Source organism: Aquarana catesbeiana, linkage group LG05 (assembly GCF_042186555.1).
Source record: "Aquarana catesbeiana isolate 2022-GZ linkage group LG05, ASM4218655v1, whole genome shotgun sequence".
Classification (NCBI taxonomy): Eukaryota; Metazoa; Chordata; class Amphibia; order Anura; family Ranidae; genus Aquarana; species Aquarana catesbeiana.
Window position 1 is genome coordinate 382137028 of NC_133328.1, and position 27500 is coordinate 382164527.

The following is a 27500-nucleotide window of genomic DNA, read 5'->3' on the forward strand; positions in this document are numbered from 1 at the left end:
CCTCCCAAGACAACTAAAATACTCTGTAATTAATTTATGCATATCAAATCTATTGTCCTCATTTCAATATTGATAAATGTTTTATGGTATGGGTACCAAAAATTTGAAGTTCTATTATAACAACTTGAAATCCGCTAATCATAATGATTTATAATACTTTTTCTTTTTTTGTTTCAAAGTTTTTTTATTAAAGTTTTCACAAAAACAAAGAAAAAAGTACACTTAGACATAAACACTTTTTCTTTTTTTCAGTACCTCTGTTTATACTTTATTACATCTCCATCAGTTTGTATAATCTTTTTTTTTTTTTTTTTTTAATATGTGTTATCTAACATCCCTGTTAGTTCTGTCTCCTGCACGTCTTGTTTATGCAACCCTTATAAATAATCTTTTTAGTATTTTAGTATTTCCTTGCTCCTATGTTTATATGGTGGGCTGGGTTTGAAATGAGTTGTAGCATGTGACATGAGACAGGTTTAGGCAGTCTGTTTATGTATGACAGAAGAGGGCTTCTGGCATATACTGATCCACTGAGTGAAGCAGCAAGTCAGATTCAGGGGCTGTAGCAAACTCTCATAGCATAGCACTAAGCCTACTCTTTATAAGGAACACTGCAGATAGGCAATGAAGTGGCACCTTTGCTAGCACACTGCATGGTCATTTGGAGAGGTAAGTTACTTTATGATATAATAACGATACCTTCATAAAAACAATATTTGTATTCTTCAAATGTACATGGCGTTGTTTCATGCAAAATTCAGAGCATGTTCTAAATAACCACAGCTTGTTTGAATTTGGAATCTCAGACTGGTATAATGATGAATTTCTAGGAATAGGGTTTAGTAAAATAGCTATTGTGATTATGACATAGCGTTTTTTTTTTTTTGCAAGCAAGAAATCAGTACATGGAGGAAGGAAGCAAGGCATATGTTGGCAAATATTGGATTCCTATTTTGTTTTTTAAACAGAAAGATGTCCTATTACATTGATTATTTTGAAATTCTTTGCAGTAATTGATTATGGCATGGTATAAAGTGAGTTTTATTTACATTTTTCTTATACTATGTTTGATGGGGAAAAGAAGTCATTGAATGATAAAATCATGTTCACGCTTTTAAGGGGAAAAAAAAAGACATGTACTGTAATAGCTGCCAGTACAAATGTATTTATGAAAGTTAAAGCAAATTCATATAGGCCCATACAATTCTACAGTATCACAGCTCCCAACAGTCCCTGATTTGGCGGGATTGTCCCTGATTTGGAGCAATGTCCCTCTGTCCCTCATTCCTCGTCATTTGTCCCTCATTTTGGTCTGATCTATATAGATGTATATAAAATGCACTTTTTATCTATCAAAAAGTGTTTTCCAGAGCTAAACCTTTTATCTGATTTCTAAATTGCTGCATTTGTAAATTCCAAAAGCCAATATAAAGGAATAGTAGTGGTGAAAAAGCACTTGTCGGTTTAAAGAGGAAGTAAACCCTCATGGGTTTACTTCCTCTTTGTTTCCCTGCAAATGTAAAGCATAATGGGCTACTATGCATTGCATAGTAGCCCATTACGTGTCACTTACCTGACACAGGAGCCTGCGATGTCCCCGATTTCCTCGCCGGCTGGAAGCGTCCATCTTCCTTCCGGGGTCGCGGACTCCGGCTCTGTGACTGGCCGGAGTCGCGTGACGTCACTCCCACTCGTGCGCGTGGGAGCCACCAGTCACGGCATGACCTTCCATTGGAACAGCACAGTGTGAGATTTCTAAAGTGCGCATGCGCCGAATAGGTTTAGGAGATATTTACAGCACCTACAGGTAAGCCTTAATCTAGGCTTACCTGTAGGTAAAAGTGTGTTGTAAGGGTTTACAACCACTTTACCCAATCTTGTTTTTTTTGTACAATTCTCCTTTAAGGGGGCGTGGCAGGGGGTGTGTCCTATGCCTGCATACTTTTGCTGATAGGTGTCCCTCATTCCCACCTTAAAAAGTTGCAAGGTATGCAACAGTACTACACAACACTTCCTTACAATGGCACACTGAGGGTAGCTGTAAAGTCACCCATGATGCAGCACACCCCAGCACAGAAAAAATAATAAAAAAGGTTCATGTATTATTTTGTTTTGTTGCCATGTACTGGCAGCCCATTCATAATGACATAATGCATGTAAATGCACCACAGTTGCACCACAATCTGAAGCCAGCCTGAGAGTGGAGCGATATAGGCTAATATTTCTGACTTGTTCTTAAAGGTGCAAACTATGTGGCTATCATCTCAATCCTGGTTTTATTACCTACTGTGTCACTAGCTGGGAACTAGCATACAGAACAGGAACTCAGATATTTCAGATGTCAGCCAGGGTCAGAATTCCTTGTCCTAGAATCTATCCGCCTGGCTTTCATGCCAACCATCTTTCTTCAACACTTTAGGAAGGTGCATTAATACAAATTACAGTTCCCTAAACCTGTTCACGGTCAATGATTTATATTGAATTAAAGTAGAATTCTAGGATCAACCTAACTAATCTTAAAATTGTTTCCTCCTCCCTCCTAACACCTATGCTGACTAGCCTGTGTAGGAAAGATCTGTATATTTACCTATTTTCAGCCTGCACCGGTCATATGATTCGGCTCCCCTGCGTCAGCCAGCAATGGATGCAGGGTAGGGTTGCCACCTTTTCTGCAAGCCAAACCCGAACACTTTAGCGGCCTGGGACACCTTTGGGTTCCCCCAAGGAGAGTAGTAATGCGGTGTGCATAGCGTGCCGCAGCAAATAGTGGGTGTGGTCAAATTGCTTTTGCTGACATCATTGCCCTGCCCCCCCAGTGATGTCAAACCTGCCCCCAGACAGCAGCCCATAGCTCCCGGGTGGCAACAGTTTGTTGTGTGACTATCCTGGTTACTTGGGGAGCCACAGCTCGGTTTGAATAATGTGTCCGGGTTTCAATTTGCCTGAAACCCGAACACATAATTCAAAACCCGGGCTGTCCGGGTGAATCCCAGACAGGTGGCAACCCAACTGCAGGGGAGAGGAGGGAATGCTGAAAATGGTTTGACTATAGTAAGCTCATAGTTGATGTCACCACTACCAGGCTTTACCAGTTGTTGTTAAGCATGCTCTCTTCTCCCCTGCAGCTGGCGCTGGCTGACACAGGGGAGAACACATGACTGGACTGGAGCAGCTTGAAATTGGGTAAATATACAGATCCTCCTTACATAAGTTAGTCAGAATATGCGTTTTTATTGTATTTCCTTTATTCTACTTATCAGCACTTATCTGCTGGGTGTTGGGACATGTGGCCGGCTTTTTCACCTTCCCTACAATCAAGTTGCTGATATAGGCTCTCCACTTCGCTTGGTTGTTAGCCTCACCAGCAAATTTTCCATACCAGTAGGGATTTCCATATACGGCCTCAGTATATCCTTCTGGCCATCTGCTGCCTAGGAATGTATGGAAGTTTCCGCCCTCTGGATGTTAGTAATATCAAGTCTGTGTTTCAGAACTATCTGATGCCCTTTTGCCTTGTGAGAGCACTCCCCACCGGCAAAGTTGTTCCGTGCTATCTGTATGCATTTTTAATGTTGTAATAATGAAACACTGAAAACGATTTCACCATTCAACTTTACATTAATTCCTCCTTCCTCTGCACCCCTGAAGATGGATTATACTGTACCCCGAAATGCGTTGAGTGTAAGGAGGTCTCTTCATAAAAAATCCCTTGTTTATGGTGATAGCAATGAACTGTATTGTGACGAATCAATGTTTCACTTTATTTTAATCATGTTCAATTATCAATAAAAATTGTTGTTATTATATTACCCTTGTATATGCTTATTAGAATATTATCAGTTGCCTAAAAAGTCCATTTAGGGGAACCCCCTCTTCTTTCGCTTTAAATATTGGATGTGGCACTTTCAAGCACAGATTTGCCATTCTTTTTTTCTTTCCCATCTGTCTCATGCTGGCGCTAAGGCTGAGGACTGAGTGATCAGACACCACTGATCGCTCAGTTCTCCCTGACGTTTTGAGCAGGGAGCCGGTGACTGTCAGTCACCGGCTCTCTGCTCAGCCCCCCCTCGGCTTGAGAGGCTGAGCCAGGCACCGGTCCAGGTTCCTGGGTAGATGCTGACCATATGGTCTTGGTCTTTTCCCAGACCAGCTTTGTGATGTCAGCCGACAGCTGTTTTAGACCGCTGTCGGCTGAAAACGGGTGATCCACAGAAGTATAGCCAACTTAGCTTTGCCAGTACTTCTCCTTTAATGGCTAAATAGGAGGTCCCACTGCTCCTTCCTAAACAGTACTGTGCTCCCCTTGGAAACTTGCTTTTGAAAAGTGAATGGCAAAACATACCTAAAACCTAGAGAAGGATTCACTTCAATCTGCAGCATTTCTTATTGGCTCTTCTAACCAAGCATCCCCACATGGGCTTCTCAATGCTCACAGGCACCTGCATTTGTAACACCCAGTGCTCCCATGTACCTAAGACTCAACTAAGGCTTCAGTACCTAAAGTTAGGCCGGCCATAGATGATGCAATTTTCTTTCCTGCAACCAAGGGGAACCATTCCTGCCAGGAGAACACAATGATTATTGCCAGAGGCTATAGCCGCTGACAATAATAACATGACAAAATCGATTACAATCAGCCTGCCCATAGATGGTTTGAATCTCGGGCAATCCCTGCTAAACCGCCGGTCTTGGCCGGTACCTGCAAAATCTACTTTTATATGGGTATAATCATTACTAGTGCCACTACTGAGGTACGGGTAAATTAATACCCATTGTAGTTATACTTACCTTGTTGGTTCTTTATATGCAATTATATATATTTATATTAAAATTATATGCAGTACAAAATGTCCATTTTTTTTCCAGTCAGTTTTTGATAAATAGTGTAGCGATGACCCCGCGGGGTTGCTACGTGTTACAGCATCCACACATTTCACCCTGCTGCTATATATCCATTAGACACACTTCTCAGTCAATGAACAGTCTCTTGCTTGTTTTTTTGTTGTTGTTTTTATTAGGGGATTGAACTTGATTGGGGAAAAGGGACATGGGCTACCCATAGGATAAATTAATACTTTGTAGAATAAAAGTAACTGCGTCACACTTCTCAGCAGAACAAGATGGCTGACCCTAAACTTGACAGACTTTTACCTCAGAACACTTCTTCCAGCTCACTTCCTCCAGCACGCTACTTCACTGTCCAATTTTAGTAATCCTGTCACACCATCAGAACATGACTAGTCCTCACTCTGAATAAGTCCCAGTGTATTTACTTGATGGCCCTTTGTAGGCCAGGGTTTGCAGTACCCCTTTGTGGTAGCAACCGATTTACTTGACAAGAATAAATGTAGATGGACTACTGATCCCAGAAAGTGTGACTTGCAAATCCTGCCCGCCCTCCTGGCTGCAGCTACTTGATACAAACTCCCACATTCTCTCCCTCTGGCTCTACATCCAGCTCCCCTGGTATGTCTCTTCCAGATCATTCCACTGTGTTTTCCACTAACCGACACCTGCCCTGGATCCCTCCTGAATTACTTTACTCCTGACGTGTGGACCAACTGTCTCCGCCAACTCCTGTTCCAGGACACCTCTCCATGACCGTGTAAGGAGAGGCTCCCTCCCTGCTCCCGAGCTCCCCGTCTGAGGTACATCCCCCTCCCCCAAAAAGGGGGTTCCATCAGACACGATAGTCTAACACTCCATCATCCAATTCACCCAGCCAACTTCTCCCCCAGCAGGCTGACCATGGGTATATGTAGGAGGCCTGCCCCCTGCCAATCCAAGTTGGGGATTGGTCAGAGCTCCTCACATGCACCCCATGTCACTGCAGCTCGCTGCCCTGCCCCTTTTCCAAAACATTCTCCCTGGAAATAGAGTAGGAGCCCAAGAGCAGAAGTACATGTCAGTCACTTACTGCTATAGTAAACCCCTTCCCTGCCCCCAGATCAAAACAAACAGGCCTAGCTCACAGCATAGGCCTGCTTAAATTTACCTGCACTGGCAGCTTACACAAAACCCTACACTAGCACCTACCTATCTAAGGTAGAGGGTGCTACACTAGTTATTCCAATTTTTACCAATAAATACAGATTCCAAGAAAGTGCCTGTATTTCCCTTAAATGACCATTTCAAGGTTTTGATTGTTTTAGTTACCTCTAAAAAGCCCTCAAGTGTTTCTCTAACAATTTTCAGAAGTCCACTGATTAGCAAATGTCCCTCAAGATAGAGGTGAAAGTGATAAATGGCCCAGGTGAGTTGAATAGTACTGACCTCTCACCCTCAACAATAAATCCATATAGAATGAGGGTAAGGCCTTTTCATTTCTAGCTACATGCCGACCGCTGCGCGCCAATTTACGTCGGCAGAATGGCATGGGCAGGCAAAAGGGCGTACCCGTACGTCCCTTTGAAATTCCCGCCTAGTGGGCATGCGCGTGCCCACTACGCGCCGCAGGTGTGTGCCCGCCGCAGGTGCAAGCCTGCGGGTCCGGCAAACTCGATGTTCACCAGCGGCGAACAATCGCGCTGTCAGGATCAGCGAGGAGCAGAGGATCCGGGAAGTGACATCAGCAGAGGGGGACGACAACCAGCATGGACTGCAAGCCGGAAACCGGAAATAGTCATCAAAATGGGGCGCGTTTCGGAACTACTGATTGGTTCCTTCATCAAGCCAATGACTACACGTTTGCCCAGGTATAGCTACTTATAATCTGTGGGCGGGCTGTGGGTGGGGCTATGGGCGGGAGTGAAAAGAGGAAATAATACAAACGTTTTCACAGGATATATGAACATATATGAGTAAAAAATAAAATACAAGAGCAACATAGGATAAAATGAAATACAAGGTGTGTCCTTAACCAAGGAAAAGTGAAAACAAATATCCTATGTTCTTCTTGATTTTTATTTTTTACTCATATATGTTCATATATCCTGTGAGAACGTTTGTATTATTTCCTTTTTTCACTTCCGCCCATAGCCCCACCCACAGCCCGCCCACAGATTAAAGCTATACCTGGGCAAACGTGTAATCATTGGCTTGATGAAGGAACCAATCAGTAGTTCCGAAACACGTCCCATTTTGATGACTATTTCCGCTGGTTGTCGTCCCCCTCTGCTGGTGTCACTTCCCGGATCCTCTGCTCCTCGCTGATCCTGACAGCCCGATTGTTCTACTAGTGTCTCCAGAGCCGTAGGACGTCCATCTTTGGGCCACCCTGGGATCTTCTGCTGCTATACACTGACATTGTTGGGATTTCTTAACACACTGGGGACCCCTCTTATGCCGGACCACCTGCTTTATGAACATATGACATGCCTTCATTCACTGCAGATCCTGTAAGTGTTTTTAACCCTTTTTAGGAATATTAAAAGTTTTTAATTCTGCACTTAGAGGCGCCTTTTTGCTTTTGTTTGTTTTTTAAGAGATTGCTCCTCTCTGCGAGTGCAGCCCTGAGTGCTGAAGAACACACACACTTATCGGATCATATTATTTTTTATATATAGACATTTTCTGCCTGGTCCTTTTACTCAGAGCGCCCTTACATATACTTTCATACAGTAATCAGTGGCTATTTTTAGCTCTGATCGCTGTATAAATGTCAATGGTCTCAAAATAGTGTCAAAAGTGTCCGATCTGTCTGCCGCAGTGTCTCAGTCACGATAAAAATCTCAGATCGCAGCCATTACTAGTAAAAAAAAAAAGAATAATAAAAATGCCATAAATATATCCCCTATTTTGTAGATGCTATAACTTTTGCGCAAACCAATCAATATACACTTATTGCGATTTTTTTTTTACCAAAAATATGTAGAAGAATACATATCGGCCTAAACTGTGGAAGAAATTCATTTTTTTTTTATATGTTTTTTGGGGGTATTTATTATAGCAAAAAGTAAAAAAATATTGCTTTTTTTTTTCAAAATTGTTGCGTTTTTTTGCTTATAGCACAAAAAATAAAAAACACAGAGGAGATCAAATACCACCAAAAGAAAGCTCTATTTGTGGTGAAAAAAAGGACATCAATTTTGTTTGAGTACAATGTCGCATGACCGCGCAATTGTCAGCTAAATCGACGCAGTGCCAAATCGCAAAAAATGCTCTGGTCAGGAAGGAGGTAAATCCTTCCGGGCTGAAGTGGCTAGAGTTCCTCAGCCTGTAAAATATGTAAACACTGACAGGTTTTAGTGAACATGAAGTATCAAAAGAGAATTGATGGCTGCACTTTCATCTGTGCATTACCTTAGGCAATCAGAGTTTGCTTACTTCAGTGACTATAAATCATAGGCTCTTTGTAAAAAAAAAAATGTCATTAACTGGTAAAATTCAAAGTGAGGGCATTCTTTTGCACTACAAACCTACATTCTACATTTTAATAAAAACACAGTAATTACAAAGATACAGGTTTTAGTGATGATTTAAAATGATACCTCTCTATCTACTGGCAGTTTCTTTGCCTCTTCTTTCATTTAAAAAGAATATCAGATGTTAATATAACAAGAGCTGAAAATATTATTTTATTCAACAATGAATATTTACTGTTAGATTACATTTATTCTGTAAATGGCCACGCGGAAGTATTCTTAATCTTGATAGTTCCAGTTCATGTACCCTGTCCTCTCTTTTTGCTGCAATCACTAACATTCTGTTGCTGAAAGGGAGCTGCGTTTTTTATGCCCACTGATAACACTCAAATCGAAAGGTGTAGATTGACTTCTGTGTTCTACTTGAATCAGAACAGTTAGCAGAAGCAGAGAAAACAATATACAAGTATACGATATACGAGTTGATGGGTCAATGATAAATACATGAATTTTGCTAAAAGGCATGTTTATTTTTTTCCTTGGCAGCTCCAGAGCTGAAACTTAACATACAGTATACAGTAAGTGGAATTTCACTTGCCCTCCTCCAAGTGTAATGTTTGTGTTTGCAAATCTCTTATCAAAAAAGTTACTATAATATTGATATTTTTCCATCTGAAAGACATAATGTGATAATATTTTTTTTTTCTATTTTAGATCACTTGAACCCACAAAATGAAACCTACTTGGGCATTACAAGTTTTTGCATTCACAGTATTTACTAACTTAGTAAAAGGACAAGTTAGTGAAGAAGATTCTCAAGCGGGTATGTTTCATAATTATCTATACCACATGTGTCAAACACAAGGCCCTCGTACCCAGAGCATTTTTTTAGCCAGGATGTGGCCTGTTCCGTCACCTTCGGTTCTTGATCTCCGATCCCCACTGTCACTTGTAAATACAGAAGCCTCCTGTGTTTACAAGGACAGTTTTCCTCTCAGCAGCTCTCACAGATCCCTGCTTGCCTTGCACTCATGGCGGTGGCAAGGGAAATGCAGGTGCAGTGTGGGATGGGGCATCACGTTGTAAGCTGCACAGTGATCTCCAGCTGTGCTCAGGTCCACAGATGCTGACCAATGATCTCTCTACAGATGAAAGAGAGAGGCAAAGCCGCCTACACTGCCAGGAGGTACTGGAGCAGGGCGGGGTAGGTGAGAGGAGAGGAAGCTCTTTGGGGGTGGGGTTAGAGATGAGGCCTGTGGAAGCAAATGTTTGCAGAGGTGAGGGATGGGCAAGAGTGGTGCAGAGGTCAGAGCCAAGGAGGGGTGGAAGTAAGATGTGGTCAGCCTGTGACAGAGATCTGAACTTTGCATTCTGTATGTAGCCCACTCCTCAACCCTGCATTCTGTACACAGCGCACCTCTGAACTCTGCGCTCTATGCATACCGCATCCCTGAAGGCTACACAATGGTACTCCTGGTAATTTTTGCCCCTTTAGGATCCTCTCACTGTTAGTGCAATTTGGCCACACCCACCGTTCAATGTGGTTCAGAGTTCCTGCACTGAAATTGATTTTGACACCCCTGATCTATACAATATATTTAGACACAAAAAGTATATATATAAATACAACTGAAAGTGGCACTGGTCCAAGCTATCATCTGCTTGAGATAAAACATAAAGGTTTTCTATGGTGCAACCCACATGACTTAGTAAACATTACAATGCATCAATGCAACGTCAAGTTCTGTGATGTTGATATTTTGTTTCTGTCATAACCCCATTGTTTTAGTATGTTAGAGTTGTTTTTCAGCTGGACCTGAGAAACTGGCATATGCACTCCTATGCTTGGACCCTTGTCACAGTCCTAAACAAAGAGTTAAAAAGAAAAGCAGCTTAAAGGTTTTCAAACCAAATCATGATGATATTTTAAAGAAAATAACTATACAAATAGAACATAGCAGGATAGACTGGTGTTTTAAATGGTCCAGATGTTACAGAGTATGTCCCTTCATGGCAAATTTTGTGGGGCACATATACATAGAAGTGGTTCTTAAATTAAACATAATTTTCAGTTACATAGTGATACAAAATATTTTATGTTCCCATTTTACTCAGGCCAGGACTGGCTCCATATTTTGACGAGAAGATGGGGAATTGTACCTTTTTTTTTTTTAAGTAACCAAATTAAAAATCTTATTTTAGTTTTGGCTAGGAGGGAGAGGGATTAAAACATCCTTTTTTATTGCGGTCTTTGTTCCCATTAGTTAGAATAAACCTCTCTATTTATTCTGTTTTTCATTATGACCAAGAGTGAAAGTAAAAGAAAATCTCAAATTTTGGGTTGTTTTCAGAACAGGAATAGAGGGGAACATTTCCAATAGGGACACTAGTTCTGGTGACCCTGGTTTCAACCAGGGATTCCCTGGAGTGAGTTCTGGAGTGAGTTCACTTTGGAGTGATTTCCTCTTGCTTCCTGTCTTGGTTATGGAACAGGAAGTAAAGGGAAATCTCCCCAATTGGACACAGATGAAATAAAAAGCTGACAGGGGTCAACAAATTTTAGTTCTACATTAATAACTGGTCATTCTTACTATGGAAGCAATATAAAAGCCCTGTTTGAAAGATTTGTAGGGAGGAATGTTATTTATTCAGAGAGGTATTGCTTCCTATTGCATCCTTATGACTTTAATGCCGGCCATACATGGATTGAAATTTTGCTGGTTCAGTAGGGACCAGCCGAATTTCTATCCATGTATGGGCAACCTGGTTGTACAGAAGTCAATTTAATGATTGACTTCTGTACAACCATCCTGTCTGGTTTTTCCTAAACTATCAGTGTCGCTGGCTATAGCTAGTAACACTGATCATTGCGTTCTCATAGCAAGGCTCCCCGCCATGAGAACACAATAGTACCAGTGGAAGTGATTCCTCCATCCACTTCGAATGTGTAAATGGAGGAATCTGCACTTTTTTTCATTCAACCGGTTGCTAGAATGAAAAAAAAGGGTATAATGTATGGCCTGCTTAACTCTGGCTGAAGGGCTACCATATAGAGTGGAACTGAACTCAAACAGTGACTATTTCCTATCTGTTAGAGAACATAATTGTGCCTAAGCAGTGCTTTGTCTGCAATTTGTCCCAAATAATAGAAGTGTATTTCCTTGAGCCTACAGTCTCTTAGCTATTTATCTGCACAGTGAGATCTAAGGCACTGCTGCCTCTGACTGCTAGTCTCAGGGAATTAGGAGTAAGATTTGAGGATTGTACTACTGTACTGCTCACTGTTCTCCTTGCTGGAGGATCTGACAGTTAGGAAGAAAAGCCCTTCCTCTACCAAGATGGCTGCCTCCACACAGATATACAGGGCAGAACAAGGTATGATAAGTCAGTAATGGTGAAAGATCAACTGCAGGGAGACAACAGACAATACAGGTTACTAGTCCTTTGTCTTCCACCTGTTTTTTTTTTTTTTAATCATAGCTTCCAGTGTTCAGTTCCCCTTTAACCGCTTCCTGACCAGCCGCCACAGTTACACTGCGGCAGGTTGGCTCCCCTGCATGAGCCGTCGTAGCTATACCTCGGCTCGCGGGGTTGGGATAGCAGTCACAGCGGGGGGTGCCAATGCTCGTGGCTGATGGTCACGATGGCTGCCGGCCACGAGCGATCGTGAGCAGGTGACAAAGAACAGGGGCGAGTGTGTGTAAACACACACTTACCTGTTCTGTTCTGACAGGAGTGACAAATCGTGTGTTCCTATTAGCTAGGAACCACGATCCGTCACTTCCTCTAGTCAGTCCCCTCCCCCTTCAGTTAGAATCACCTCCCAGGGAACACAGTTAACCCCTTGATCGCCCCCTAGTGTTAACCCCTTCACTGCCAGTGACATTTTTTACAGTAATCAATGCATTTTTATAGCATTGATCGCTGTATTAATGCCAATGGTCCCGAAAATGTGTCAAAATTGTCCGATAAGTCCACCATAATGTCGCAGTCATGATAAAAATCTCAGATCGCCACCATTACTAGTAAAAAAAAAAATAAATAAAAATGCTATCAATCTACCCCCATTTATTATAGCAAAAAGTACAAAATATTGTGTTTTTTTTCAAAATTGTCGCTCTTTTTTTGTTTGTAGCGCAAAAAATAAAAACCGCAGAGGTGATCAAATACCACTTAAAGAAAGCTCTATTTGTGGGAAAAAAAGGACTTCAATTTTGTTTGAGTGCAACGTCGCATGACCGCGCAATTGTCAGTTAAAGCGACGCAGTGCCGAATCAGAAAAGGTGCTCTGGTCAGGAAGGGGGTAAATTCTTCCGGGGCTGAAGTGGTTAAAATGTAACTCATGTCTAACATTAACTATTCTTAAAAATGTCCCCCCCCCCCCCCCCTCCTGCTACCTATCCTGTCTATGATAGGTAAAAAAGATGTATTTGTTTACCTTTTTTCAGTCCACTCCAGGCCAGTCACATGATCCCGCAACTCTGTCTCCCTTGTGCCAGTGAGCGTCGGCAGCAGAGGAGAGGAGGGAGCACAAAAACAGATGGGCTTTGGGAGGCTATGAGTGACATCAGCTCTCCTGGAATTCCCAGCCGTTGTTGAGCACTCCCTGACACATGGATGGCAGAGCTGGGGATCACGTGACCAGATCAGGGCCGACTGCAAAAAGGTAAGTATACAGATCTTTTTTACATAGGGTAGGTAGTATAAGCTGCAGGAGGGGGGTGGGGACATGTTTAAGAATAGTTAGAGTTAGGCTTGAATTAAATTTTAATGACGTGCGCGTCCAAGTTCTACTTCTGCAACCTAGAACTCCTAGCAAGCAAAGGAAGTAAATAGGTTTAGTCTACAAAGTGGTAAACTACAAAACAAATTGCAGTTGAAAATATATTTTCAACACCAGAGGCATGGTTTGTGCCAAAACAGTACCTTTTCAGGTATTTTTTTGTAGACAGACATTGTATTATGAACAGAAATCTGTTGTGTTCATAATTCCTAAACACACTTCATGAGCGTCCAGTTATTTTTGGAGTCAGCATACATTAGCGGAGCCAGGGACAGAGTTCTAAGTACTCAGACAAGTATGGGCCTGAAAAGCAAAACTTTTAAAATTACGGGAAAATAAAGTTCAGATTTTCATCCTTCCTGGAACACAATAAGTGATTCAGGAAATCCTTAGGAATTGTGAGGTGTTAACATTTTGGAAGTACACTCATTTCACGTCAGTTTGTTAAGTCCATTTGCTACACTTCTATTTTTCAGCCAAAAATAAAACAAGCATGAAAGAAATAAGTCTTTATTGTACTAGCTACCACATAAAAGGGCCAGTCTACCAAAAATGGTACATACTCTATGAATAAAGTCTATGTATTTGAGTTGTGTCTGTACACCTGACATGGCCATATTAATGGGCTCCCACTGCTAAAGGTGGTGTTGAAACATGCAAAGGTGAGCAGAATCACCCATTCCTCCCAGGAGAACAGGAAAAGAGTCAAGGACAGGCAGGAAGATCTTGCTGCTAGAAAATGTCAAGCCACTGTTATACAGGTGCATCTCAAAAAATTTGAATCAGAAAGTTAATTTATTTCAGTAATTCAAATCTAAAAGTGAAACTTATATATTATATAGATTCATACACATAGAGTGATATATTTCAAGCATTTCTTTCTTTTAATTTGGATGAATATGGTTTGCAGCCAGTGAAAATCCAAAATTCAGTATCTCAGAAAAAAGAATAGGACCAATAAAAAAAAAACAATTTTTAATATGAAAATGTTTGCTTACTGAAAAGTATGTCCATGTACAGTGTAGTATGCACTCATTACTTGGTTTGGGCTCCTTTTGCATGAATTGCTGCGTCAATGCGGCGTGGCATGGAGGTGATCAGCCTGTGGCACTGCTGAGGTGTTATGGAAGCCCATGTTGCTTTGATAGCGGCCTTTAGCTCATCTGCATTGTTGGGTCTGGTGTCTCTCATCTTCCTTCTGACAATACCCCACAGATTCTCTATGGGGTTTAGGTCAGGTGAGTTTCCTTGTCAGTCAAGCATACTGATACCATGATCATTAAACCAGGTATTGGTACTTTTGGCAGTGTGGGCAGGTGCCAAGTCCTGCTGGAAAATGAAATCAGCATTTCCATAAAGCTGGTCAGCAGAGGGTAGCATGAAGTGCTCTAGAATTTCCCGGTAGAGGGTTGCGCTGACTTTGGACTTGATAAAACACAGTGGACCAACGCCAGCAGATGACATGGCTTCCCAAATCATCACTAACTGTGGAAACTTCACACTAGACCTCATACAACTTGGATTCTGTGCCTTTCCACTCTTCCCAAGACTCTGGGACCTTGATTACCAAATGAAATGCAAAATTTTCTTTCATCCGAAAAGAGAAAATTGGACCATTGAGCAACAGTCCAGTCCTTCTTCTCCTTAGCCAAGGTAAGACACTTCTGATGTTCTCTCTGGTTCAGGGGTTGCTTGACACAAGGAATGGAATAGTTGTAGCCCATGTCCTGGATACGTCTGTGTGTGGTGGCTCTTAAAGCACTGACACCAGCCTTAGTCCACTCCTTGTGAATATCTCCCAAATTCTTCAATGGCCTTTGCTTCACAATCCTCTCAAAGCTGCAGTTATCTTTGTTGCTTGTGCACCTTTTTCTACCACACTTTTTCCATCCACTCAACTTTTCATTCATATGCTTGGATACAGCACTCTGTGAACAGCCAGCTTCTTTAGCAATGGCCTTTTGTGACTTACCCTCCTTGTCAATGACTGTCTTTTGGACAACTGTCAAGTCAATAGTCTTCCCCATGATTGTGTAATCTACTGAACCAGACTGGGAGACCATTTAAGGCTCAGGAAACCTTTACAGGTGTTTTGAGTTACAGTAATTAGCTGATTAGAGTGTGACACCATGAGTCTACAACATTGAACTACAATGTTCAAATTTTCATAGATACTCAATTTGGGGTTTTCACTAGCTGTAAGCCATAATCATCAAAATTAAATGTAAGAAATGCTTGGAATATATCATTCTGTGCGTAATGAATCTATATAATATATCAGTTTGACTTTTTAAATTGAATTACTGAAATAAATGAACTTTTTGATGATATTCTAATTTTTGGAGATGCACCTGTATGTTGTTGTAGATGGTAAGTTACTTCAGAGCCAAGAAGTAATTATTCATGAAAGAAAATTGAGGAACCAAAGGTTCCAAACCCACGCAAACCAATAACCAAAAAACAAACAAACCACAATAAAGAGCTGTGGGTTGTAAAGTGTAAAAACACCTTTAATGTGAAAAAGAAAGAAAGGAACCGCACTCTTATGTCATAAATCACTATAGTGAATAAACAAATAAATCTTCATTTAAATTATAAAAATACATAAAAATTGTGAAGTCCATATGTAGATACCACATGTGAATAAACGTCCTCAGTGAGTATAGAAAAGGTTCCTCTCCACCCGCATGCAGACACACAATGCACTCACCAGACTTAATTGACCCCTATTACAGGGAGTCAGATTGTGCATATAGGAAAATCCAAGATGTCATACATGAGGTCACAGGAATGAATCCAAACCACTGCTTTCATCCATTCAGTGTACATATAGATAGAGTATTCAAAGCTCCAGTGTTGCCATATAGAGAGGGAGAGGAAAGGATAATCTCATGGTGCCGTATTTCAAATCATTTATTAAAAACAAGGTTGTATTGCACTTACATCAAAGAAGACAAGGATCAGTATGTATTGTATAGGACGCCGGTTAGCGCTTCACCTGCGTTCCAGCTGACTGGAAATTACGTATCTCAAACACTACCCAACGCCGTTTCATCAGCCTATATCTGACGTCTTCAGGGATTACATGCTTGGATACGTCTGCCCACTTTTATATAGTTCATAACCAGCCTGGGCCAATCCGATTGAAGAGTGTGGTTCCTTTGTTTCTTTTTCAAGTAATGATTCATGTTGTAGAGGATTACTCAACCCATTTTAAGACCTATTTTTATTCATTTGGTCATGTTACTGTCTTAAAAAGGTCAACTTCATCATCTGGAACACTCTGCTGATTCATGTATTCCAGTGACCTCAAAGTATTCCCTATCTTCACTTCAGCTGAAGATTTTTTGGATAAACAGCTGGAAACAGAATACAAGGTGCTTAGACCCTTGGGAACATGAATGCAGCTATTTGTGAAAGAACATATCTGGCATTGTTTAAAATGGAAAGTGTAATTATATATGAGAAGTGAAAATAAATGATATCTGTTTCTATGTTAACAGGTTGCAGAACTGCAGTGAATGATTTAGTGTTCATTGTGGATGGCTCCTGGAGTGTAGGGTATGTTGATTTTGACACAGCAAAGAACTGGTTGATAAACATCACAAGCAGCTTTGACATAGGACCTGCCTACACTCAGGTGGCTGTGGTTCAATACAGTGATGCCCCAAGGCTAGAATTTCCACTTGGACAACATCGGACAAACCAGCAACTTATCAGTGCTTTGAAAAGTATGAAATATCTGGGAGGCAATACCCAGACAGGTCGAGCAATTCAATTTGCCACTGAAAATGTGTTTCCCTCTTCTCAAAGGCCTAACCTTACCAAGAACAGGATTGCAATTGTGGTCACAGATGGCAAGTCCCAAGATGATGTGGTAGAGATTGCTGCACAAGCCAGGGCACAAAACATCATTATGTTTGCGGTAGGAGTTGGTTCTGAAATAACTAAGTCTGAGCTTGTGGCAATTGCCAATAGTCCTTCCACAGATTATGTGCTATATGCAGAGGACTACACCACGATAGATAGGATTAAGGAGACAATGCAACAAAAGATATGTGAAGGTAACGTACTGCAATTTTTGTTTTATATGGATGTGCTTGATGTGTTTGATTTCAAAATCATAGATATTTAGAAAATAAAAGAATAAAATGAAAAACTAATATACGTAAAGAAATGCATAAAGACAGAAATGTATATATAATAAAGTGAATTTGCAACCAAATTGGGATAAGTTACAATCGGGTAGATTTACTAAAGGCAAATAGACTATGCACTCTGCAAGTGCACTTGCTCCAGAGCTTAGCAAAAGAGGGGTAGCTCTGTTGACTTTCATTATCCAATCACATGAAAGCATAAATTGTGTTTCTCTTTATTTGCCTTGCACGTGATTGGGTATTCTTTGCAAAGAAAAGCTTCATCTCATTTACTAAGCTCTGGAGCAATTGCACTTGCAAAGTGCACTGTATGTGCCTTTAGTAAGTCCAACCCTAATGTATATATAAATGTAGCACTAATTACCCTAAAATTACAATGTGTCATAAATCAGTGCTTAAGATCAATCAAATAATACAATATTATTTTACATGCAACCTCTTGAAAGAAAGTGCATCATTCATATGAACCTTAAACAAAAAAAGAATCTTGGAGTACATGTAGTGAAAACCTTTTATAGTGGAAGAGTGGTGAAACCCCCTTGGAGTGAAGGAGAGGAGTAACCCTCAGGGATAAAGCATGGTGAAAGCAGTAAAGAGGAGGAGCTGAGATAGCTGCAAGAGAGTCAAGAACCCAGTGGATTAGTGGTGGCACACCCTGATGTGTTTTTGAACACTTATAGACCTGGTTAATAAGTGGTTCTAAACGCCTGGTGAGTGCCTTGTGCAGGTGGTAGTAATCACATGGTGGTTAAAGGAAGAACACATATATAAAATTAAAAAGGACAATTTGTATAAGGATGCAAACAATGGACACTGGGCATTTTTGATTCACTTTATTTATTTAATCCTATATTGCATGGTTTGCATAATATAATATTGCACAATAATATTTTTGTATAATTTTTATTAGGGTTCATATGAATGATGCACTTTTTTTAGAGGTTGCACATATATGTGAAATAATATTGTTTTATTTGATTAATCTAAAGCACTGGTTTATGACACATTGCAATTTTAGGGTAATTAGTGCTGCATCAATATATACACTGTATTTTTGATAAAAAAAATGTTTTCTTTATTTTATGTAGCTGCTGATAAGGAGGCTTGAATACTAGGGTGGCTATATAACCCTTAACAAATTAGGATAACACCTACATTGTATTTGCTTTCATTAACCTCCCTGGCGGTATGATTATGTCTGATTTTTTATGCTGAAAGCGGTACATTGTTTTGCATGGAAATTTGGCATTTTAATTTATATTGTAGGCCTGTAATTCTTAGGAATAACTCACTTAAATCTGTTCAAACAAGAGTCTAGTAGACATCTCGGGTATGATAAAGTTTGAAACACTAAATCATAAATTATAATATAATAAATAATTATAAATTATAACAAATAATAATATAGTAATAATACATTTTATTCAATAATATAATCAAATCAAAAACACTGAAATTTGTCCAAACAAGGGTGCAATATTACTAGTTACTGCATATTGGTTCAGTAAACATCCCGGGTATGAAAAATTTTGAAATATGGGACTGCACAAAGTCCGACGTCACAATCAGGACAATGGAACCTGGTTTCCTTTCGGATTTTCTTCCCACTGTCATCTCGCTTCGAGCAACAAACCATGCACATCATTGTAGATAAAGTCAGAATGAATCATAGGCTTGTCACTCTTTTTTTTAGCAGAATGTAGGCATTCCACAAGCATTGGTCAAGAAGATGCCTGAAGATCTTCTTTTAGTACTTTTTTTTTTGCTGTTTCCTCATTGCTGGATAGAATGTCATTGCTTGCTCGGCTCTGTCAACACCTCCCATGGTGTTGTTGTAGTCTATCACTACTTGTGGCTTCATGATTTCTTTCTCACTTTTTGTGCGTTCCATAACAGTGGAGGTATTATGTACTGTACTCATTAGGCACACGTTTTTTGTCACGCCATCGCAGTGCCATCATTTTGCCTTTCTGCCAGGCAACCATTTCTCCATTCTTCCGTTTCTTACTGACAAGCACTGGCGGCATGTCACGCCGGTTAGCCCTAATGATTCCATAGGCATCCGTTTTGTTCTGCAGAAGAATTTCATAAAGTTCAGGAGATGTGTAAAAGTTGTTGGTAGTTACACAATAGCCCTGATTTAGCAATGGCTCAATCAGTGAAAGAACGGAAGATGTTGCCATTCCATAGTTGCTGTATTTTGGGTTGAAATGTGTTCCTTTGCCAGTGTATATGACAGAATTCCAAATGTAGCCAGTTGACGATTCGCATAGCATGAAGGATTTTACGCCAAATCGCGTTCTCTTTGATGCAATGTATTGTATCCAGCTGAGCCTTCCCTTATAGGCCATTAGACTTTCATCTATGCTAATATCTCTATCTGGCACATAGCTCTGTTGGAAATTCTTCAGACTCATTTGATATACTTCTCAAATTTCCTTGAGTTTTGGTGCTGGATGAGTAGTTCCATCAAATTCTTTGTTGTTTTCGAGTGCTGCCAGCATTGCTGCAGAGGTTGAAGGTGTGGGGGGTCAGCCTGTCAGTGCTCAGACCATACGCCGCACACTGCATCAAATTGGTCTGCATGGCCGTCATCCCAGAAGGAAACCTCTTCTAAACATGATGCACAAGAAAGCCCGCAAACAGTTTGCTGAAAACAAGCAGACTAAGGACATGGATTACTGGAACCATGTCCTGTGGTCTGATGAGACCAAGATAAACTTATTTGGTTTAGATGGTGTCAAGCGTGTGTTGTGGTGGCAACCAGGTGAGGAGTAGGGATGAGCCGAACACCCCCCGGTTCGGTTCGCACCAGAACCCGCGAACGGACCGAAAGTTCGCACGAACGTTAGAACCCCATTGACGTCTATGGGACTCGAACGTTCGAAATCAAAAGTGCTCATTTTAAAGGCTAATTTGCATGGTATTGTCCTAAAAAGGGTTTGGGGACCCGGGTCCTACCCCAGGGGACATGTATCAATGCAAAAAAAACTTTTAAAAACGGCCGTTTTTTCGGGAGCAGTGATTTTAATGATGCTTAAAGTAAAAAAAAAAAAAGTGAAATATTCCTTTAAATATCGTACCTGGGGGGTGTCTATAGTATGCCTGTAAAGTGACGCGTGTTTCCCATGTTTAGAACAGTCCCTGCACCAAATGTCATTTTTAAAGGAAAAAATCTCATTTAAAACTGCTTGCGGGTTTAATGTCATGTCGGGTCATGGCAATATGGATGAAAATCAGTGAGACAAACGGCATGGGTACCCCCCAGTCCATTACCAGGCCCTTTGGGTCTTGTATGGATATTAAGGGGAACCCCGCACCCAAATTAAAATAAGGAAAGGTGTGGGGCCACCAGGCCCTATATACTCTGAACAGCAGTATACAGGCGGTGCAAACAAGACAGGGACTGTAGGTTTGTTGTTAAGTAGAATCTGTTTGTAATTTTGAACATTTTTAACGTGTTTAGCTCCAGCCAAAAAATCTTTTCTAAGCTTTTTGGAAAACATAGGGAAGGGTTATCACCCCTGTGACATTTGTTTTGCTGTCTTTCCTCCTCTTCAGAAGATTTCACCTCACTTTTTTGTCCCAATGAAAAATGTTTTTTGAAAATTTGGGTTTTTTTGTGGAACAAGGATTGGAAAGCATCAGTGGAAAGGAGAAATTGTTTTCCCATATTAACTCTTACAGGAGAGAATTTCCCTTCCTAGGGGTAGATTTCATCTCACTTCCTGTTGTCTCCTTCCGTTTGCAAGTAGGAGTCGTTTGTAAGTTAGATGTTTGAAAGTAGGGTCCTGCCCTATATACTCAGCAGAAATTTGGGCCTTAGGTGTTGCTGTGGCCACAACACTGTAAGCCCTCACAGGGCCCTGCTGTGAAATATTAGATCAAGAATTGTAATTACATGCCCCTGTTGAACAGGAGCTGAAAAATTAGGCCTTAGGCACTGGTGCTGGTGCCACAACACTGCAACCCCTCACAGACACTCTAGTTGGAACGCAGGAACGAGCCCTGCTGCAAATTATTGCTTCAAAAATTGTAATTACACGCCCCTGTTAGACAGGGGCAGAAAAATTGGGCCTTAGGCACTGGTGCTGGTGCCACAACACTGCAACCCCTCACAGACACTCTAGTTGGAACGCAGGAACGAGCCCTGCTGCAAAGTATTGCATCAAAAATTGTAATTACACGCCCCTGTTAGACAGGGGCAGAAAAATTGGGCCTTAGGCACTGGTGCTGGTGCCACAACACTGCAACCCCTCACAGACACTCTAGTTGGAACGCAGGAACGAGCCCTGCTGCAAAGTATTGCATCAAAAATTGTAATTACACGCCCCTGTTAGACAGGGGCAGAAAAATTGGGCCCTAGGCACTGGTGCTGGTGCCACAACACTGCAACCCCTCACAGACACTCTAGTTGGAATGCAGGAACGAGCCCTGCTGCAAAGTATTACATCAAAAATTGTAATTACACGCCCCTGTTAAACAGGGGCTGAAAAATTGTGCCTTAGGCACTGGTGGTGGCGCCCAGAACCAAAAATGTTCTTACAAGCTATCAGCGTGATGATTGAGGAGGAAGAGGATAATTACTCAGGGATAGTCACTCAGCATCAGCATAGGCAGTCTTTGAAGGGATCTGAGATTTCAAAAAAAATTATTCGGTTACATCAGCATCAGGTGCTTGGTAGCTGGTGGTGATCCAAGACTCATTCATTTTTATGAAGGTCAGCCGATCGACCGAGTCGGTGGACAGACGCACCCTGTGATCGGTTACCACGCCTCCAGCAGCACTGAATGTGCGTTCCGAAAGAACGCTGGATGCAGGACAGGCCAGTAGCTCAATTGCATACTGTGCAAGCTCTGGCCAGTGATCCATCCTCAAGACCCAGTAACCCAGAGGATTTTCGGTGGGAAAGGTGTCCAAGTCTGATCTTGCCCCTAGGTATTCCTGCACCATGTAAAACAGACGCTGGCGATGGTTGCTGGAACCGATCATACCTTGGGGCTGCGGACCAAAAAATTGTCTGAACGCATCGGTCAGACGGCCACCTTCTCCACCGCTCCTTCTTTGACTGACCGAAGCCTCAGCAACACGTTGTCCAGAAACAGGAGTTTGTAACCTCCCAGTCTCTGGGAACGCGTTGCACAGACCTTTCTGCAAGGCCTCCCGAAGATGTTTCATCCTCTGCTCCCTCTGCGATGGCAAGATAAGGTCCGCAACCTTACCCTTGTAACGTGGATCAAGGAGGGTTGCCAGCCAGTATTGGTCCTTCTCCTTGATACCACGAATACGAGGATCCTTACGCAGGCTTTGCAGGATCAGGGAGGCCATGCAGCGTAGGTTTGCTGAGGCATTCGGTCCGGAGTCCTCTGGGTCACTAAGAACGACATGGTCCGCAGCCACCTCCTCCCAGCCACGTACAAGTCCATGTGTTTCTTGGGACTGATCCCTTAAAGACTGCTGCTGATGCTGAGTGCCAGGCTCCACCTCCATACTGACACAATCTTCCTCCTCCTCCTCTTCCTCCTCGTCCTCTTCCTGTGTGATCGGCGGGCACGCAGGAACACTGTCTGGATAAAGGGGGCCTTGAGAGCTAAGGAAGTCCTCCTCTTCCTGCCTCTGTTCTGCCTCAAGTGCCCTGTCCATTATTCCACGCAGCGTGTGCTCCAACAGGTGGACAAGGGGGACAGTGTCACTGATGCATGCACTGTCACTGCTCACCATCCTCGTGGCCTCCTCGAATGGTGACAGGACAGTGCATGCATCCCTGATCATGGCCCACTGGCGTGGGGAAAAAAAACCAAGCTCCCCTGACCCTGTCCTGGTGCCATAGTCGCACAGGTACTCATTGATGGCCCTCTGCTGCGTGTGCAGCCGCTGCAGCATGGCCAACGTTGAGTTCCACCTGGTGGGCATGTCACAGATTAGGCGGTTCTTGGGCAGGTTAAACTCCTTTTGGAGGTCCGTCAGCCGAGCACTGGCATTATATGACCGGCGGAAATGCACACAGACTTTCCTGGCCTGCCTCAGGACATCCTGTAAGCCCGGGTACCTGCCCAAGAACCGCTGCACCACCAAGTTAAGGACGTGAGCCAAACAGGGCACATGGGTCATTTGTCCCTGTCGGAGGGCAGAGAGGAGGTTGGTGCCATTGTCGCAAACCACCATTCCTGCCTTAAGTTGGCGTGGCGTCAACCACCTCTGAACCTGCCCCTGCAGAGCTGACAGAACCTCTGCCCCAGTGTGGCTCCTGTCCCCCAAGCACACCAGCTCAAGCACCGCATGGCATCTTTTGGCCTGCGTACTTGCGTAGCCCCTTGAACGCCTACGGAGCACCGCTGGTTCCGAGGAAGAGGCCATGGAGGAAGAAGAAGAGGAGGGGGTGGAGGAGAGAGGTGTGTCACAATCAGCATTTTGGAGGCGTGGTGGCGGAACAACCTCCAACACTACTGCACCTTGTCCTGCATCCTTCCCAGCTGCCAGCAGAGTCACCCAATGCGCCGTGAAACTTAGGTAACGTCCCTGTCCATGCCTGCTGGACCATGAGTCAGCGGTAATATGCACCTTACCGCTGACCGCCCTGTCCAGCGAGGCATGGACATTGCCTTCCACATGCCGGTAGAGAGCCGGAATCGCCTTCCGTGAGAAAAAGTGGCGTTTGGGTACCTGCCACTGAGGAACCGCACATTCCACAAACTCACGGAAGGGGGCAGAGTCTACCAACTGAAAAGGCAGCAGTTGAAGTGCTAGCAATTTTGCCAAGCTAGCATTCAACCGCTGGGCATGTGGATGGCTGGGAGCAAACTTCTTTCGGCGGTGCAGCAGCTGGGGCAGGGAAATTTGCCTGGTACAATCTGACGTCGGTGTACCAAAAGCAGATTGCCCACAAGTACTTGGCTGTGACACACCTAATTCTACACCTTCATTCCTCTCACTGCAGGTCTCAGAGAGGACTGAAGGTCTAGTGGGGTTGGAAATCTCAGCTGATGAGGAGCAAGGAGAGATCCTCTTTGTTCTTTGGTGTGGGTCTTTTAGATACGCTTGCCAACGAACTGCATGGCAGGTCAACATATGTCTGGTCAAGCATGTGGTACCCAAGCGGGAGATATTTTGGCCACGCGAGATACGCTTGAGACATATGTTGCAAATAGCAGCGGTGCGATCTGATGCACTCGTCTCAAAAAAGGCCCACACCAAAGAACTTTTTGAATAACGCGCAGAGACTGCAGCGCCCTGCACATGTGGAGCTTTGGGGTGTGATGCAGTCAATGTGCTGCCCTTAGGCTGGCCCCTGGAGGGCATCCTGCCTCGTTGGTGATGTGCTGCCGCCTCCTCCTCCTCCTCCTCCTCCTCCTCTCTCCTATCAGGCACCCACGTTGAGTCAGTGACCTCATCATCCCCTCCCTCCTCATCACTGGAGCAAACCTGGCAGTATGCTGCAGCAGGGGGAGCATGACTGCCAGATTGCTGTCCTTCTTGGGCACCCCCTCTGTCCGCGCTCATGTTACTGCCTTCATCGAGCTCAGTATCGTCATCAGAGCCTTCCAAACGCTGGGCATCCTCCTGGAGCATGTACCCAACACTGTGGTCAAACAGTTCGAGGGAATCCTCATGAGGACATGGTGGAGCTAGGGAAGGAGTCACTGATGACATTGAGCTGAGGGAAGAGGCCGCTGCTTTGCCAGACAAAGCACCCTGGGCATGGGTGAGAGAGGATGAGGAGGATGAGGACGGCTTGGTCATCCACTCGACCAAGTCTTCCGCATGTTGCGGCTCAACATGGCCAGCTGCCGAAAAAAAGGCCAAGCGTGTCCCATGGCCACGTGCTGATGAGGATGCACCGTCTCCACGACCAGCACTAGACACAGAGCCTGCTTGCCCTCTCTTATTGGCTTGTGACTGTCTGCCTCTCCTTCTTGGCCTTCCAGACATACTAATGGCCTGTAGCTGCACTAAGCTGGGATAGAACACCTGTAATTTTCTTCAAGTAGCTTTATATACTGTAACCAGACAAGCCTGCCTGTCAGTAGGAAGATAACAGGAACGGATCTAGCTGAACACTGTGAGCAGGACGCACTGTACTAAATGTAAATAGTCTAGCTGCCTGACCGTGGTACTAATAGGATCAAATAGAACACCTGTAATTTTCTTCAGGTAGCTTTATATACTGTAACCAGACAAGCCTGCCTGTCAGTAGGAAGATAACAGGAACGGATCTAGCTGTACACTGTGAGCAGGACGCACTGTACTAAATGTAAATAGTCTAGCTGCCTGACCGTGGTACTAATAGGATCAAATAGAACACCTGTAATTTTCTTCAGGTAGCTTTATATACTGTAACCAGACAAGCCTGCCTGTCAGTAGGAAGATAACAGGAACGGATCTAGCTGAACACTGTGAGCAGGACGCACTGTACTAAATGTAAATAGTCTAGCTGCCTGACCGTGGTACTAATAGGATCAAATAGAACACCTGTAATTTTCTTCAGGTAGCTTTATATACTGTAACCAGACAAGCCTGCCGGTCAGTAGGAATTTAACAGGAACGGATCTAGCTGAACACTGTGAGCAGGACGCACTGCACTAAATGTAAATAGCAGGAACGGATCTAGCTGAACACTGTGAGCAGGACGCACTGCACTAAATGTAAATAGTCTAGAAGATAACAGGAACGGATCTAGCTGAACACTGTGAGCAGGACGCACTGCACTAAATGTAAATAGTCTAGAAGATAACAGGAACGGATCTAGCTGAACACTGTGAGCAGGACGCACTGCACTAAATGTAAATAGCAGGAACGGATCTAGCTGAACACTGTGAGCAGGACGCACTGCACTAAATGTAAATAGTCTAGAAGATAACAGGAACGGATCTAGCTGAACACTGTGAGCAGGACGCACTGCACTAAATGTAAATAGCAGGAACGGCTCTAGCTGAACACTGTGCGCAGGACGCACTGCACTAAATGTAAATAGCAGGAACGGATCTAGCTGAACACTGTGAGCAGGACGCACTGCACTAAATGTAAATAGCAGGAACGGATCTAGCTGAACACTGTGAGCAGGACGCACTGCACTAAATGTAAATAGCAGGAACGGATCTAGCTGAACACTGTGAGCAGGACGCACTGCACTAAATGTAAATAGCAGGAACGGATCTAGCTGAACACTGTGAGCAGGACGCACTGCACTAAATGTAAATTGCAGGAACGGATCTAGCTGAACACTGTGAGCAGGACGCACTGCACTAAATGTAAATAGTCTAGAAGATAACAGGAACGGATCTAGCTGAACACTGTGAGCAGGACGCACTGCACTAAATGTAAATAGCAGGAACGGATCTAGCTGAACACTGTGAGCAGGACGCACTGCACTAAATGTAAATAGCAGGAACGGATCTAGCTGAACACTGTGAGCAGGACGCACTGCACTAAATGTAAATAGCAGGAACGGATCTAGCTGAACACTGTGAGCAGGACGCACTGCACTAAATGTAAATTGCAGGAACGGATCTAGCTGAACACTGTGAGCAGGACGCACTGCACTAAATGTAAATAGTCTAGAAGATAACAGGAACGGATCTAGCTGAACACTGTGAGCAGGACGCACTGCACTAAATGTAAATAGCAGGAACGGATCTAGCTGAACACTGTGAGCAGGACGCACTGCATTAAATGTAAATAGTCTAGATAGAAGATAACAGGAACGGATCTAGCTAAACTGAATACAGTGTATATATATATATGCAACACCTGGGATGCATATATATACACAATACACTGTAAGTGCAGCTAACTGACTGACTGTTCTGCCTAATCTATCTAACTCAAATCAAATGACACTGTCTCTCTCTCTCTCTATCTCTCAGCACACCGGAACACACACTACACAGGGCCGCCGTGCAGGCGGCCTTATATAGTGTGGGGTGTGTACTAAATCCCCTGAGCCATAATTGGCCAAAGCCACCCTGGCTTTGGCCAATTACAGCTCTCTCTACTGACGGCGCTGTGATTGGCCAAGCATGCGGGTCATAGTGCATGCTTGGCCAATCATCAGCCAGCAATGCACTGCGATGCCGCAGTGAATTATGGGCCGTGACGCGCCACACGAATTTAGCGCGAACGGCCCATAACGTTCGCAATTCGGCGAACGATCGAACAGCCGATGTTCGAGTCGAACATGGGTTCGACTCGAACACGAAGCTCATCCCTAGTGAGGAGTACAAAGACAAGTGTGTCTTGCCTACAGTCAAGCATGGTGG

The 27500-nt window shown here is 43.2% G+C and overlaps 1 protein-coding gene across 1 annotated transcript in view; it reads left to right on the top strand.

The window, feature by feature from the left end:
- Nucleotides 1–487: 487 nt before the first annotated feature.
- Nucleotides 488–27500, top strand: part of LOC141144913 (uncharacterized) — a 126949-nt gene continuing 99936 nt past the window's right edge. Inside the window, exons 1-4 of the mRNA XM_073631020.1 lie at nt 488–669; nt 8850–8881; nt 9018–9126; nt 16590–17150. Coding sequence (XP_073487121.1) covers nt 9036–9126; nt 16590–17150 — 652 coding nt within the window. The 5' untranslated portion in view covers nt 488–669; nt 8850–8881; nt 9018–9035. The remainder of the gene's footprint in view (nt 670–8849; nt 8882–9017; nt 9127–16589; nt 17151–27500) is intronic.